Source organism: Eucyclogobius newberryi, unplaced genomic scaffold (genome assembly GCF_026437365.1).
Source record: "Eucyclogobius newberryi isolate DKJ021-1_F unplaced genomic scaffold, fEucNew1.0.hap1 SCAF_7, whole genome shotgun sequence".
Classification (NCBI taxonomy): Eukaryota; Metazoa; Chordata; class Actinopteri; order Gobiiformes; family Gobiidae; genus Eucyclogobius; species Eucyclogobius newberryi.
In genome coordinates, this window is record NW_027316389.1 from 4450229 (window position 1) to 4467916 (window position 17688).

Genomic DNA, 17688 nt, shown 5'->3' on the forward strand with positions numbered 1-17688 from the left:
ACTAATCCATTTTTATTTATTTTTTTCATTTATTGGATAGATCAAAGTTTTCATAGTTTGATCCAATATAAAATAATAAAATATAAAATAATAAAATACAATCAACAATCAGTGAAAATGCTTAGAAACTCCTACTTTTACACTTTTACATAAAGAATCGCCTCCGAACTCAAATATACGCAAATATAATCTACTCTCCTGAGCTCTGATTGGTCCAGCCCCAAGCACTGTCCGCCGTGCAAACGCTACCGCTCAGATTGAAAATGACTTTCGTTTAGAACTTGAAGTATCGTGATTTTTAAAAACGCTCTTCGGATGAAACCCGAGAATACACCCTCAAATATATCACTCAATCAAGTAAAAGTAAAAGTATGTGCCGTTCAAAAGCTACACTGTTTGTATAACTGTTCAAATCGAGTAGCGTATTCTCCGGACTACAAGTAGCACCTTTTTTCATAGTTTTGGCCGGGGTGCGACTTATACTTATATTTATACTTATATACTTATACTCCGGAGCGACTTATATGTGATATTATTTGTTATTTTCACACTTGCAACTGCATTTCATACTCCAGTACGACTTATATATGTTTCTTTCGTCTCTATTGTGCATTTTTTGGCTGGTGCGACTTATACTCCAGCGCGACTTATACATGTTTTTTTCTTCTCTATCATGCATTTTTTGGCTGGTGTTATGCATTTTTTGGCTGGTGCGACTTATACTCCAGTGCGACTTATATATGTTTTTTTCGTCTCTATTGTGCATTTTTTGGCTGGTGCGACTTATACTCCAGTGCGACTTCTATATGTTTTTTTCTTCTCTATTATGCATTTTTTGGCTGGTGCGACTTATACTCCAGTGCGACTTATATATGTTTTTTTCGTCTCTATTGTGCATTTTTTGGCTGGTGCGACTTATACTCCAGTGCGACTTATATAGGTTTTTTTCTTCTCTATTATGCATTTTTTGGCTGGTGCGACTTATACTCCAGTGCGACTTATGTATGTTTTTTTCGTCTCTATTGTACATTTTTTGGCTGGTGCGACTTATACTCCAGTGCGACTTTTATATGTTTTTTTTCGTCCCTATTATGCATTTTTTGGCTGGTGCGACTTATACTCCAGTGCGACTTATATATGTTTTTTTCGTCTCTATTGTGCATTTTTTGGCTGGTGCGACTTATGCTCCAGTGCGACTTATATATGTTTTTTTCTTCTCTATTTTGCATTTTTTGGCTGGTGCGACTTATACTCCAGTGCGACTTATGTATGTTTTTTTCGTCTCTATTGTGCATTTTTTGGCTGGTGCGACTTATACTCCAGTGCGACTTATATATGTTTTTTTCTTCTCTATTATGCATTTTTTGGCTGGTGCGACGTATACTCCAGTGGGACTTCTATATGTTTTTTTCTTCTCTATTGTGCATTTTTTGGCTGGTGCGACTTATACTCCAGTGCGACTTTTATATGTTTTTTTCGTCTCTATTGTGCATTTTTTGGCTGGTGCGACTTATACTCCAGTGCGACTTATATATGTTTTTTTCTTCTCTATTGTGCATTTTTTGCTGGTGCGACTTATACTCCAGTGCGACTTATATATGTTTTTTTCTTCTCTATTGTGCATTTTTTGCTGGTGCGACTTATACTCCAGTGCGACTTATAAATGTTTTTTTCTTCTCTATTATGCATTTTTTGGCTGGTGCGACTTATACTCCAGTGCGACTTTTATATGTTTTTTTCTTCTCTATTATGCATTTTTTGGTTGCGACTTATACTCCAGAAAACACGGTAATGAATTGTAAATGTATCCTTGTTGCTCTAATGCTCTAACAACAAAACTATTAATCCATTTTTATTTATTTTTTTCATTTAATGGATCGATCAAAGTTTTCATAGTTTGATCCAATATAAAATAATAAAAAATAAAATAATAAAATACAATCGACAATCAGTGAAAATGCTTAGAAACTCCTACTTTTACACTTTTACATAAAGAATCGCCTCCGAACTCAAAAATATACGCAAATATAATCTACTCTCCTGAGCTCTGATTGGTCCAGCCCCAGGCACTGTCCGCCGTGCAAACGCTACCGCTCAGATTGAAAATGACTTTCGTTTAGAACTTGAAGTATCGTGATTTTTAAAAACGCTCTTCGGATGAAACTCAAGAATACTTTCCTACCATGGCCTCCTGCTGGACGGACGAGGGATTACACCCTCAAATATATCACTCAATCAAGTAAAAGTAAAAGTATGTGCCGTTCAAAAGCTACACTGTTTGTATAACTGTTCAAATCGAGTACCGTATTCTCCGGACTACAAGTAGCACCTTTTTTCATAGTTTTGGCCGGGGTGCGACTTATACTTATATTTATACTTATATACTTATACTCCGGAGCGACTTATATGTGATATTATTTGTTATTTTCACACTTGCAACTGCATTTCATACTCCAGTGCGACTTATATATGTTTTTTTCGTCTCTATTGTGCATTTTTTGGCTGGTGCGACTTATACTCCAGTGCGACTTATAAATGTTTTTTTTTCTCTATTATACATTTTTTGGCTGGTGCGACTTATACTCCAGTGCGACTTTTATATGTTTTTTTCATCTCTATTATGCATTTTTTGGCTGGTGCGACTTACACTCCAGTGCGACTTATATATGTTTTTTTTCGTCTCTATTGTGCATTTTTTGGCTGGTGCGACTTATACTCCAGTGCGACTTATATATGTTTTTTTCTTCTCTATTATGCATTTTTTGGCTGGTGCGACTTATACTCCAGTGCGACTTTTATATGTTTTTTTCGTCTCTATTATTCATTTTTTGGCTGGTCCGACTTATACTCCAGTGCCACTTATATATGTTTTTTTCTTCTCTATTGTGCATTTTTTGGCTGGTGAGACTTATACTCCAGTGCGACTTTCATATGTTTTTTTCTTCTCTATTATGCATTTTTTGGCTGGTGCGACTTACACTCCAGTGCGACTTATTTATGTTTTTTTCTTCTCTATTATGCATTTTTTGGCTGGTGCGACTTATACTCCAGTGCGACTTATATATGTTTTTTTCGTCTCTATTGTGCATTTTTTGGCTGGTGCGACTTATACTCCAGTGCGACTTATAAATGTTTTTTTCTTCTCTATCTTGCATTTTTTGGCTGATGCGACTTATACTCCAGTGCGACTTATATATGTTTTTTTCTTCTCTATTATGCATTTTTTGGCTGGTGCGACTTATACTCCAGTGCGACTTTTATATGTTTTTTTCTTATCTGTTATGCATTTGTTGGTTGCGACTTATACTCCAGAAAACACGGTAATGAATTGTAAATGTATCCTTGTTGCTCTAATGCTCTAAAAACAAAACTACTAATCCATTTTTATTTATTTTTTTCATTTATTGGATAGATCAAAGTTTTCATAGTTTGATCCAATATAAAATAATAAAATATAAAATAATAAAATACAATCAACAATCAGTGAAAATGCTTAGAAACTCCTACTTTTACACTTTTACATAAAGAATCGCCTCCGAACTCAAATATACGCAAATATAATCTACTCTCCTGAGCTCTGATTGGTCCAGCCCCAAGCACTGTCCGCCGTGCAAACGCTACCGCTCAGATTGAAAATGACTTTCGTTTAGAACTTGAAGTATCGTGATTTTTAAAAACGCTCTTCGGATGAAACCCGAGAATACACCCTCAAATATATCACTCAATCAAGTAAAAGTAAAAGTATGTGCCGTTCAAAAGCTACACTGTTTGTATAACTGTTCAAATCGAGTAGCGTATTCTCCGGACTACAAGTAGCACCTTTTTTCATAGTTTTGGCCGGGGTGCGACTTATACTTATATTTATACTTATATACTTATACTCCGGAGCGACTTATATGTGATATTATTTGTTATTTTCACACTTGCAACTGCATTTCATACTCCAGTACGACTTATATATGTTTCTTTCGTCTCTATTGTGCATTTTTTGGCTGGTGCGACTTATACTCCAGCGCGACTTATATATGTTTTTTTCTTCTCTATTATGCATTTTTTGGCTGGTGCGACTTATACTCCAGTGCGACTTATATATGTTTTTTTCGTCTCTATTGTGCATTTTTTGGCTGGTGCGACTTATACTCCAGTGCGACTTATATATGTTTTTTTCTTCTCTATTATGCATTTTTTGGCTGGTGCGACTTAAACTCCAGTGCGACTTTTATATGTTTTTTTCGTCTCTATTGTGCATTTTTTGGCTGGTGCGACTTATACTCCAGTGCGACTTATATATGTTTTTTTCTTCTCTATTATGCATTTTTTGGCTGGTGCGACTTATACTCCAGTGCGACTTATATATGTTTTTTTCTTCTCTATTATGCATTTTTTGGCTGGTGCGACTTATACTCCAGTGCGACTTATATATGTTTTTTTCTTCTCTATTATGCATTTTTTGGCTGGTGCGACTTATACTCCAGAAAACACGGTAATAAATTGTAAATGTATCCTTGTTGCTCTAATGCTCTAACAACAAAACTACTAATCCATTTTTATTTATTTTTTTCATTTAATGGATCGATCAAAGTTTTCATAGTTTGATCCAATATAAAATAATAAAATATAAAATAATAAAATACAATCAACAATCAGTGAAAATGCTTAGAAACTCCTACTTTTACACTTTTACATAAAGAATCGCTTCCGAACTCAAAAATATACGCAAATATAATCTACTCTCCTGAGCTCTGATTGTCCAGCCCCAGGCACTGTCCGCCGTGCAAACGCTACCGCTCAGATTGAAAATGACTTTCGTTTAGAACTTGAAGTATCGTCATTTTTAAAAACGCTCTTCGGATGAAACTCGAGAATACTTTCCTACCATGGCCTCCTGCTGGACGGACGAGGGATTACACCCTCAAATATATCACTCAATCAAGTAAAAGTAAAAGTATGTGCCGTTCAAAAGCTACACTGTTTGTATAACTGTTCAAATCGAGTACTGTATTCTCCGGACTACAAGTAGCACCTTTTTTCATAGTTTTGGCCGGGGTGCGACTTATACTTATATTTATACTTATATACTTATACTCCGGAGCGACTTATATGTGATATTATTTGTTATTTTCACACTTGCAACTGCATTTCATACTCCAGTTTGACTTATATATGTTTTTTTCTTCTCTATTATGCATTTTTTGGCTGGTGCGACTTATACTCCAGTGCGACTTATAAATGTTTTTTTTTTCTCTATCATACATTTTTGGGCTGGTGCGACTTATACTCCAGTGCGACTTATATGTGATATTATTTGTTATTTTCACACTTGCAACTGCATTTCATACTCCAGTGCGACTTATATATGTTTTTTTCGTCTCTATTGTGCATTTTTTGGCTGGTGCGACTTATACTCCAGTGCGACTTATAAATGTTTTTTTCTTCTCTATTATGCATTTTTTGGCTGGTGCGACTTATACTCCAGTGCGACTTTTATATGTTTTTTTCATCTCTATTATGCATTTTTTGGCTGGTGCGACTTACACTCCAGTGCGACTTATATATGTTTTTTTTCGTCTCTATTGTGCATTTTTTGGCTGGTGCGACTTATACTCCAGTGCGACTTATATATGTTTTTTTCTTCTCTATTATGCATTTTTTGGCTGGTGCGACTTATACTCCAGTGCGACTTTTATATGTTTTTTTCGTCTCTATTATTCATTTTTTGGCTGGTGCGACTTACACTCCAGTGCGACTTATTTATGTTTTTTTCTTCTCTATTATGCATTTTTTGGCTGGTGCGACTTATACTCCAGTGCGACTTATATATGTTTTTTTCGTCTCTATTGTGCATTTTTTGGCTGGTGCGACTTATACTCCAGTGCGACTTATAAATGTTTTTTTCTTCTCTATCTTGCATTTTTTGGCTGATGCGACTTATACTCCAGTGCGACTTATATATGTTTTTTTCTTCTCTATTATGCATTTTTTGGCTGGTGCGACTTATACTCCAGTGCGACTTTTATATGTTTTTTTCTTATCTGTTATGCATTTGTTGGTTGCGACTTATACTCCAGAAAACACGGTAATGAATTGTAAATGTATCCTTGTTGCTCTAATGCTCTAAAAACAAAACTACTAATCCATTTTTATTTATTTTTTTCATTTATTGGATAGATCAAAGTTTTCATAGTTTGATCCAATATAAAATAATAAAATATAAAATAATAAAATACAATCAACAATCAGTGAAAATGCTTAGAAACTCCTACTTTTACACTTTTACATAAAGAATCGCCTCCGAACTCAAATATACGCAAATATAATCTACTCTCCTGAGCTCTGATTGGTCCAGCCCCAAGCACTGTCCGCCGTGCAAACGCTACCGCTCAGATTGAAAATGACTTTCGTTTAGAACTTGAAGTATCGTGATTTTTAAAAACGCTCTTCGGATGAAACCCGAGAATACACCCTCAAATATATCACTCAATCAAGTAAAAGTAAAAGTATGTGCCGTTCAAAAGCTACACTGTTTGTATAACTGTTCAAATCGAGTAGCGTATTCTCCGGACTACAAGTAGCACCTTTTTTCATAGTTTTGGCCGGGGTGCGACTTATACTTATATTTATACTTATATACTTATACTCCGGAGCGACTTATATGTGATATTATTTGTTATTTTCACACTTGCAACTGCATTTCATACTCCAGTACGACTTATATATGTTTCTTTCGTCTCTATTGTGCATTTTTTGGCTGGTGCGACTTATACTCCAGCGCGACTTATACATGTTTTTTTCTTCTCTATCATGCATTTTTTGGCTGGTGTTATGCATTTTTTGGCTGGTGCGACTTATACTCCAGTGCGACTTATATATGTTTTTTTCGTCTCTATTGTGCATTTTTTGGCTGGTGCGACTTATACTCCAGTGCGACTTCTATATGTTTTTTTCTTCTCTATTATGCATTTTTTGGCTGGTGCGACTTATACTCCAGTGCGACTTATATATGTTTTTTTCGTCTCTATTGTGCATTTTTTGGCTGGTGCGACTTATACTCCAGTGCGACTTATATAGGTTTTTTTCTTCTCTATTATGCATTTTTTGGCTGGTGCGACTTATACTCCAGTGCGACTTATGTATGTTTTTTTCGTCTCTATTGTACATTTTTTGGCTGGTGCGACTTATACTCCAGTGCGACTTTTATATGTTTTTTTTCGTCCCTATTATGCATTTTTTGGCTGGTGCGACTTATACTCCAGTGCGACTTATATATGTTTTTTTCGTCTCTATTGTGCATTTTTTGGCTGGTGCGACTTATGCTCCAGTGCGACTTATATATGTTTTTTTCTTCTCTATTTTGCATTTTTTGGCTGGTGCGACTTATACTCCAGTGCGACTTATGTATGTTTTTTTCGTCTCTATTGTGCATTTTTTGGCTGGTGCGACTTATACTCCAGTGCGACTTATATATGTTTTTTTCTTCTCTATTATGCATTTTTTGGCTGGTGCGACGTACACTCCAGTGGGACTTCTATATGTTTTTTTCTTCTCTATTGTGCATTTTTTGGCTGGTGCGACTTATACTCCAGTGCGACTTTTATATGTTTTTTTCGTCTCTATTGTGCATTTTTTGGCTGGTGCGACTTATACTCCAGTGCGACTTATATATGTTTTTTTCTTCTCTATTGTGCATTTTTTGCTGGTGCGACTTATACTCCAGTGCGACTTATATATGTTTTTTTCTTCTCTATTGTGCATTTTTTGCTGGTGCGACTTATACTCCAGTGCGACTTATAAATGTTTTTTTCTTCTCTATTATGCATTTTTTGGCTGGTGCGACTTATACTCCAGTGCGACTTTTATATGTTTTTTTCTTCTCTATTATGCATTTTTTGGCTGGTGCGACTTATACTCCAGAAAACACGGTAATGAATTGTAAATGTATCCTTGTTGCTCTAATGCTCTAACAACAAAACTATTAATCCATTTTTATTTATTTTTTTCATTTAATGGATCGATCAAAGTTTTCATAGTTTGATCCAATATAAAATAATAAAAAATAAAATAATAAAATACAATCGACAATCAGTGAAAATGCTTAGAAACTCCTACTTTTACACTTTTACATAAAGAATCGCCTCCGAACTCAAAAATATACGCAAATATAATCTACTCTCCTGAGCTCTGATTGGTCCAGCCCCAGGCACTGTCCGCCGTGCAAACGCTACCGCTCAGATTGAAAATGACTTTCGTTTAGAACTTGAAGTATCGTGATTTTTAAAAACGCTCTTCGGATGAAACTCAAGAATACTTTCCTACCATGGCCTCCTGCTGGACGGACGAGGGATTACACCCTCAAATATATCACTCAATCAAGTAAAAGTAAAAGTATGTGCCGTTCAAAAGCTACACTGTTTGTATAACTGTTCAAATCGAGTACCGTATTCTCCGGACTACAAGTAGCACCTTTTTTCATAGTTTTGGCCGGGGTGCGACTTATACTTATATTTATACTTATATACTTATACTCCGGAGCGACTTATATGTGATATTATTTGTTATTTTCACACTTGCAACTGCATTTCATACTCCAGTGCGACTTATATATGTTTTTTTCGTCTCTATTGTGCATTTTTTGGCTGGTGCGACTTATACTCCAGTGCGACTTATAAATGTTTTTTTTTCTCTATTATACATTTTTTGGCTGGTGCGACTTATACTCCAGTGCGACTTATATATGTTTTTTTCTTCTCTATTGTGCATTTTTTGGCTGGTGCGACTCTTAAAATTACAGTATTGGTTTAGTTTATTAGGAGTTTTACGTGAGCCGGTTGTAGCTGTCCCATAACTCTTGGACATTTCCCATCCGCCCTGACACTAATGTGGGTTTATCTGTAAACGTGGATACGAGCGAAGGTGGATCTCCTCCAAACGGGACGAGGCCGGGGTGAAAGGGCGAGGGGGCGGGCTGTTTGAGGGAGACCGGCATTAAACCGGGATTAAAGCGTCCGACTTTGGCAGGAGACGAGCCGGGAGAGTGATCCAGATCGTTACGCTCGCTCCTGTGGTCTTATCTCCTGTAAAAGCGAGGCTCATGAAAACACATGCTCGTTTGTCTTCTGTCCAGCCGCACCTGCTTTCACCCGGACTCGCCTGCTTTCGTTTAGACCCCAAGGACAAAGATGCCGGCACAAAAGTAAATAGTAGTTTAAAAAAAAGTCTCGGTTGAATTGAACGAGAACAGAACCTCAGCCTTGGCAGTTAAAGTCCTCAGGAGCGGAACCAGCAGAAGTATCGGAGACAGTAAAGCCGCTTGTGACATCAGCGATGGACTAAACGTGAGACAACGTTATCTGCCGATCTGAGCCGCAGCTGCACGTGGAAGCTAGCTTTATTCACGCTAAACACCGGGTTAAAATTCCCAGAGTGCGATGTCAAAGGTGGAGATCTGGAGGTTTCGTCTGCCGTTCCATCAATCATCTCAGACTGAACATTTCTGCCTCAAATCACCTTCATTACAACTGCAGCTAGCTTTTGTTTATTTCCCTGATGTAATCCTCTCTGCTGCCAGCAGATGGAGTGTTTTCTTGCGGCTCAGAGAAGGAGCAGATTATGACCTGACACGTGAAACTATTCATCTTTTTATCAAGTCAAGCTGAGCGTTAGCGTTAGCATCTCATTTGCAGTGCAGCTGAGCGTTAGCATCTCGTTTGCAGTGCAGCTGAGCGTTAATGTTAGCATCTCGTTTGCAGCGCAGCTGAGCGTTAGCATCTCGTTTGCAGTGCAGCTAAGCGTTCGCATCTCGTTTGCGGTACAGCTGAGCGTTAACGTTAGCATCTCGTTTGCAGTGCAGCTGAGCGTTAGCATCTCGTTTGCAGTGCAGCTGAGCGTTAACGTTAGCATCTCGTTTGCAGTGCAGCTGAGCGTTAGCATCTCGTTTGGAGTGCAGCTGAGCGTTAGCATCTCGTTTGCAGTGCAGCTGAGCGTTAATGTTAGCATCTCGTTTGCAGTGCAGCTAAGCGTTAGCATCTCGTTTGCAGTGCAGCTGAGCGTTAACGTTAGCATCTCGTTTGCAGTGCAGCTGAGCGTTGGCATCTCGTTTGGAGTGCAGCTGAGCGTTAACGTTAGCATCTCGTTTGCGGTGCAGCTGAGCGTTAGCATCTCATTTGCAGTGCAGCTGAGCGTTAGCATCTCGTTTGCGGTGCAGTTGAGCGTTAGCATCTCGTTTGCAATGCAGCTGAGCGATAACGTCAGCATCTTGTTTGCAGTGCAGCTGAGCGTTAGCATCTCGTTTGCGGTGCAGCTGAGCGTTAACGTTAGCATCTCGTTTGCGGTGCAGCTGAGCGTTAGCATCTCATTTGCAGTGCAGCTGAGCGTTAGCATTTCGTTTGCAGTGCAGCTGAGCGTTAGCATCTCGTTTGCGGTGCAGCTGAGCGTTAACGTTAGCATCTCGTTTGCGGTGCTAAGTGTGAAGTGCTTTTTGTCAGACTCACAGCGCCGCGATGCCCCAGTGCCCGCCCGACTTCTTCCCCGCCTCGATGAACAGCGACAGGCCGATCAGGTTGATGGTGGGCGCGATGGCCAGGGGCCCGATGTACTTCAGCACCAGCCCCACCAGGCCCGAGAGCCCCAGGAAGATCTGCAGCAGCGACGACACCAGGATGGCCCCCTGGATCTGACGGAGTGGGACAAACGTGCGCTTTGTCATCGCAGTGAAACATGCACCTGACATTTAACATAGTCCCAATTACCGTATTCTCCGGACTATAAGTCACACCTTTTTTCACAGTTTTGGCCGGGGTGCGACTTATACTCCAGAGCGACTTATATGTGATATTATTGGTTATTTTCACACTGGCAACCGCAAGAGGAATTCATTTAGACCTCATTTACACCCAATTTAGACCTCATTTACATCCAATTTAGACCTCATTTACATCCAATTTAGACCTCATTTACATCTAATTTACACCTCATTTACATCCAATTTAGACCTCATTTACATCTAATTTACACCTCATTTACATCCAATTTAGACCTCATTTACATTAAATTTACACCTAATTTACACCTCATTTTGACCTCATTTACACCCAATTTAGACCTCATTTACACCTAATATAATTTAATTTTACAAGAGGGCGCTCTACACTTCCTCTTCCTCTGGAGTTTGTGGAGTTGTTTAGAAGTGACACAGAGGAAGAAGAATTCAATGGATTTAGTGATTTGGGGTAAAACTGATGCTTTGCTAAACTTGTTAGCATGTTAGCATGTTCTTTATGCTATAGTTATCTGAATAACTGTTCATATGTTACGTTAACATACCAGACACTTACCACAGTTCTGTCTGTGCCTCATGTAGCTGAAGGTGTTAGCGTTAGCATACGTCATGTAGCTGAAGGTGTTAGCGTTAGCATATGTCATGTAGCTGAAGGTGTTAACGTTAGCATACGTCATGTAGCTGAAGGTGTTAGCGTTAGCATACGTCATGTAGCTGAAGGTGTTAACATTAGCATACGTCATGTAGCTGAAGGTGTTAATGTTAGCATACGTCATGTAGCTGAAGGTGTTAACGTTAGCATACGTCATGTAGCTGAAGGTGTTAGCGTTAGCATACGTCATGTAGCTGAAGGTGTTAGCGTTAGCATACGTCATGTAGCTGAAGGTGTTAGCGTTAGCATACGTCATGTAGCTGAAGGTGTTAGCGTTAGCATACGTACACCTGTTCACCATGTTCATGTCTTATTATTTTAAACTGCATTTCAAGATTATGTCTGTTTTTTGTTCTTAAATTTCCCCCAAAATTGTAACTTACATATGTTTTTTTTCTTCCCTTTTATGCATTTTTCAGTTGATGCGACTTATAGTCCGAAAAATACGGTATGTGATCTGCCGTAAATGTCCCAATTTGTCCAAAGTGTATAAATTTTTTTCCATTTGAAGAAAAAACAACCTTTGATTAATTCAGTCAGTCGTTGATACTGTTGAAGATTCAGGTCAAAGGGCCATTTTTAGTGTTTTGAACATTCTCTTTATAAAGTACAAGAACTAAACCTCCATTTCCTTCATACGATGAACTAAAGTACGACTGAAAGTATGTAAACTATTTCCACGCAGCGTGGGAAATACGCGCACAAATCTTTTAAATACTTTGTCACTCTTCCGTCTTGATCGGTGTGATTTATGTGGACAAACCCTAAAGCTGTTCACAAATATGCGTCTGTTCCGTCAAAGCCACTGCGCGACAACGACACGTCATTTGCATAAACCAAAATAGTTCCCTCGGGTCAAAAGTGCAAAGTTTGTGACTGAAAGAACCTTTAAGGTGTCAACCCGCAGGACCTGACTGTCGGGTTTGTGTACCTCTCTCATGCGGGACATCCACACCTCGTCGTCGCCGTGCAGTAACACTCCCGTCCCGTTGGTGGCGCCGTCGGAACTTGGTTCGGGACATTGCCACTTGGGCAGGGCCAGGATGGCGAGGGTCGGGGTTATGAAGCTGAACGTTCCGCCCTGAAGGATCGGCAACCTGGAAGCAAACGGCAAACGGAGGGGACGAGCCGTTAGCAGACGAGCCGTTAGCGGACGAGCCGTTAGCGGACGAGCAGTTAGTGGACGAGCCGTTAGCCGACGAGCAGTTAGCGGACGAGCCGTTAGCGGATGAGCCGTTAGCGGACGAGCAGTTAGCAGACGAGACGTTAGCCGACGAGTTGTTAGCCGACGAGCCGTCAGCGGACGAGCCGGTAGCGGACGAGCCGTTAGCAGACGAGCCGTTAGCAGACGAGCCGTTAGCCGACGAGCAGTTAGCGGACGAGCCGTTAGCGGGCGAGCCGTTAACAGACGTGCAGTTAGCCGACGAGCAGTTAGCCAACGAGCAGTTAGCAGGCGAGCCGTTAACAGACGACCAGTTAGCCGACGAGCAGTTAGCAGACAAGACGTTAGCCGACGAGCAGTTAGCAGACGAGCCGTTAGCCGACGAGCCGTTAGCAGACGAGCAGTTAGCCGACGAGCAGTTAGCAGACGAGCCGTTAGCCGACAAGCCGTTAGCCGACGAGCCGTTAGCCGACGAGCCGTTTGCAGACGAGCAGTTAGCAGGCGAGCCGTTAGCCGACAAGCAGTTAGCCGACGAGCCTTTATCCGCCGAGCCGTTAACAGATGAGCTGTTAGCCGATGAGCCGTTAGCCGACAAGTAGTTGGCAGATGAGCAGTTAGCAAACGAGGAGTTAGCAGATGAGCAATTAGCAAACGAGCAGTTAGCAGACGAGCAGTTAGCAGACAAGAAGTTAGCAGGCGAGCCGTTAGCCGACAAGCAGTTAGCCGACGAGCCTTTTTCCGACGAGCCTTTATCCGACGAGCCGTTAGCCGATGAGCCTTTAGCCGACGAGCCATTAGCCAACGAGCCGTTAGCCAACGAGCAGTTAGCCAACGAGCAGTTAGCAGACGAGCCGTTAGCAGACGATCCGTTAGCAAACGAGCAGTTAGCAGGCGAGCCGTTATCCGACGAGCCGTTAGCCAACGAGCAGTTAGCAGACGAGCCGTTAGCCGACGAGCCGTTAGCCAACGAGGCGTTAGCCAACGAGCCATTTGCAGACTAGCCGTTAGCAGATGAGCAGTTAGCAGACGAGCTGTTAGCTGACGAGCCGTTAGCCGACGAGCCGTTAGCCGACGAGCCGTTAGCAGATGAGCAGTTAACAGGCGAGCAGTTAGCCGACGAGCCGTTAGCAGCTGCTTTGCCCGCTGCCCCAAAAAAGTAGTTTGTTTGTGCAAATTCTACATAAACTTTGACTGGAATGAGTGTGATGTCACTTCCTGTCTTCTCAGTTTTCTCCACAAATACCTGCTCGATCGGTGTAAAAGTATCATTTATATGTACGACAGTTATAAATACACAAAATAAAGTCAAAATAGGCACTTTAATCTTTTCTTTGTTCGTATTGTGGTTTGAAGGTGTTTTTTGAATTGGATGTTTCTGATCGTGTTGTGAAAAAGCACGATGTGTCTTCAAAGAGCGCCGGAGATGTTTGTGCAAATGGACACGTGTCCCGCTGGACAGGAAGTCTGTTTACTGAGCTCTAATGTTACACTGAGCTCTAATGTTACACTGAGCTCTAACGTTACACTGAGCTCTAATGTTACACTGAGCTCTAATGTTACACTGAGCTCTAATGTTACACTGAGCTCTAACGTTACACTGAGCTCTAATGTTACACTAAGCTCTAATGTTACACTGAGCTCTAACGTTACACTGAGCTCTAATGTTACACTGAGCTCTAACGTTACACTGAGCTCTAACGTTACACTGAGCTCTAATGTTACACTGAGCTCTAACGTTACACTGAGCTCTAATGTTACACTAAGCTCTAATGTTACACTGAGCTCTAATGTTACACTGAGCTCTAATGTTACACTGAGCTCTAACGTTACACTGAGCTCTAACGTTACACTGAGCTCTAATGTTACACTGAGCTCTAACGTTACACTGAGCTCTAACGTTACACTGAGCTCTAACGTTACACTGAGCTCTAATGTTACACTGAGCTCTAATGTTACACTGAGCTCTAACGTTACACTGAGCTCTAACGTTACACTGAGCTCTAATGTTACACTGAGCTCTAATGTTACACTGAGCTCTAATGTTACACTGAGCTCTAACGTTACACTGAGCTCTAATGTTACACTGAGCTCTAACGTTACACAGAGCTGTAACGTTACACTGAGCTGTAATGTTACACTGAGCTCTAACGTTACACTGAGCTCTAACGTTACATAGAGCTGTAATGTTACACTGAGCTGTAATGTTACACAGAGCTGTAATGTTACACTGAGCTCTAACGTTACACTGAGCTCTAACGTTACACTGAGCTCTAACGTTACACTGAGCTGTAATGTTACACTGAGCTCTAATGTTACACTGAGCTCTAATGTTACACTGAGCTCTAACGTTACACTGAGCTCTAATGTTACACTGAGCTCTAACGTTACACTGAGCTCTAACGTTACACTGAGCTCTAACGTTACACTGAGCTGTAATGTTACACTGAGCTCTAACGTTACACTGAGCTCTAACGTTACACTGAGCTCTAACGTTACACTGAGCTCTAACGTTACACTGAGCTCTAACGTTACATAGAGCTGTAATGTTACACTGAGCTCTAATGTTACACTGAGCTCTAATGTTACACTGAGCTCTAACGTTACACTGAGCTCTAACGTTACACTGAGCTCTAACGTTACACTGAGCTCTAATGTTACACTGAGCTCTAATGTTACACTGAGCTCTAATGTTACACTGAGCTCTAACGTTACACTGAGCTCTAATGTTACACTGAGCTCTAACGTTACACTGAGCTCTAATGTTACACTGAGCTCTAATGTTACACTGAGCTCTAACGTTACACTGAGCTCTAATGTTACACTGAGCTCTAATGTTACACTGAGCTCTAATGTTACACTGAGCTCTAACGTTACACTGAGCTCTACTGTTACACTGAGCTCTAATGTTACACTGAGCTCTAATGTTACACTGAGCTCTAATGTTACACTGAGCTCTAATGTTACACTGAGCTCTAATGTTACACTGAGCTCTAACGTTACACTGAGCTCTAATGTTACACTGAGCTCTAATGTTACACTGAGCTCTAATGTTACACTGAGCTCTAACGTTACACTGAGCTCTAATGTTACACTGAGCTCTAACGTTACACTGAGCTCTAATGTTACACTGAGCTCTAACGTTACACTGAGCTCTAACGTGACGATCGTGGGAGAAGAGGAACCGAGCGGCCGAGCTGAGCCCTGGTTCTCCCGGGAGAGCGAGGATCTCTGGGGGAGCGGCTCGCAGGAACATGCCTGAGGGTCATGTTTTACGTCAAAGCCAGAGGAAGGCCTGGCTCGGATTAGGCCGTCCCACAGATGGCCTGGGACGAGAGCGCCATGTCCTCGGCAAGAGAAGACGGACGATGTATGAACGGCAGTTTTTAATCCGCGCGATGACGTCTTAAACATCTGCCCGACAGTGGGAGAGAAAATGTGGCTAGACGCTTCTAACTGCGTAACGGAAGGAGTCCTGACCCCCGCCAAAACTCATTAAAGGGGACTTTTGTTTTACATGGACCGGCCCAATACAGAGAATTATCACTCGGGTCGGGACGATCTGAGAAATATAATTCTATTGCGGGTTGTGGTTATGGAACGCTTCCTGTCGCTCGCCGGCGCTGCACGTGTCTCCGGATTGAGAAGTGTCTAAATTCAGTTCTTCATTAGGCTCTTTTCATGTGGAGAATATGACCGAAGCTCCGCCTCTGCAGATCAGCTCCGCCTCTTCAGATCAGCTGCGCCTCTTCAGATCAGCTCCGCCTCTTCCGATAAGCTCCGCCTCTTCCGATAAGCTCCGCCTCTTCAGATCAGCTCCGCCTCCTCCGATAAGCTCCGCCTCTTCATCGTGACATCTCACTCAATAAACTAAAACAGTCGGTAGTATTTACATAAACAGGCCGGCTGACACAAACAGCTCCGTGTGAAGGCGTGTGGCCCCCGGTGTGGCCTCGCGTGGCCCCCGGTGTGGCCTCGTGTGGCCCCCGGTGTGGCCTCGGCCGCAGACTCTTCTAGAATGTGGAAAAGTGTCAGAAGTCGGTCCCTGACGACAGAGAACATCTGTTTCCTCTTCATCATGTGTCAGCGCAAACGTCGCACGGTCAGATACTATAAGAACTTTAACCTTTCACTTTAGCCTCTCTTTAGAACACGGGTCTCGACCTTTTTCCCGCCCGACGGCAGCGAGACGCTCCCGCCAGAAGAAGGGATTGAATCGATAGAACAGTTTCCCTCAAGGAGCTCAACATGAACCATCATCCAGCTCTCGTCACCGCTGGTTACCGGCCTCTGAAGCCGCTGATATTCAGTGTCGTATGTATCATTCCTACTTCCTTTGGGAAGATACTTGAGAGGAAGTCGAGAGATGCAGATTTGAGACTCTTTCTGACTTTGTTCAAAACTCCAGGACTGAACTCTGTGAATATCGTGATATATTGGGACTTACATGTATCGATACAGAGATGAACCAATGTACTACAGCCTGTAATGGAAAATAAGCCATGTCACGTTATCCTGTCCATGTGGCAGCAGAGGAGCGTTGCAGCAGAGAGGAGCGTGGCAGCAGAGAGGAGCGTGGCAGCAGAGAGGAGCGTGGCAGCAGAGGAGCGTTGCAGCAGAGAGGAGCGTGGCAGCAGAGAGGGGCGTGGCAGCAGAGAGGGGCGTGGCAGCAGAGGAGCGTGGCAGCAGAGAAGAGCGTGGCAGCAGAGGGGCGTGGCAGCAGAGGAGCATGGCAGCAGAGAAGAGCGTGGCAGCAGAGGGGCGTGGCAGCAGAGGAGCGTGGCAGCAGAGAGGAGCGTGGCAGCAGAGGAGCGTTGCAGCAGAGAGGAGCGTGGCAGCAGAGAGGGGCGTGGCAGCAGAGGAGCATGGCAGCAGAGAAGAGCGTGGCAGCAGAGGGGCGTGGCAGCAGAGGAGCATGGCAGCAGAGAAGAGCGTGGCAGCAGAGGGGCGTGGCAGCAGAGGAGCGTGGCAGCAGAGAGGGGCGTGGCAGCAGAGGAGAAGACGGGCTCGGCGAGTACGTTCACGAGAGACGCAGGTGCAGATGCACAAGAAAGGCTAAATATTCATGAAGAATGATCCAATACACTTTGCTTTTTAGTCAAG

The 17688-nt window shown here is 42.1% G+C and overlaps 1 protein-coding gene across 1 annotated transcript in view; it reads right to left on the reverse strand.

The window, feature by feature from the left end:
* LOC140349299 (solute carrier family 23 member 1) overlaps positions 1-17688 on the reverse strand; it is a 115401-nt gene that overhangs the window by 60597 nt on the left and 37116 nt on the right. The window contains exons 5-6 of the mRNA XM_072435581.1: positions 12358-12523; positions 10488-10669 (exon numbers count right to left, since the gene is read on the reverse strand). Of these exons, the coding sequence (XP_072291682.1) occupies positions 10488-10669; positions 12358-12523 (348 nt within the window). The remainder of the gene's footprint in view (positions 1-10487; positions 10670-12357; positions 12524-17688) is intronic.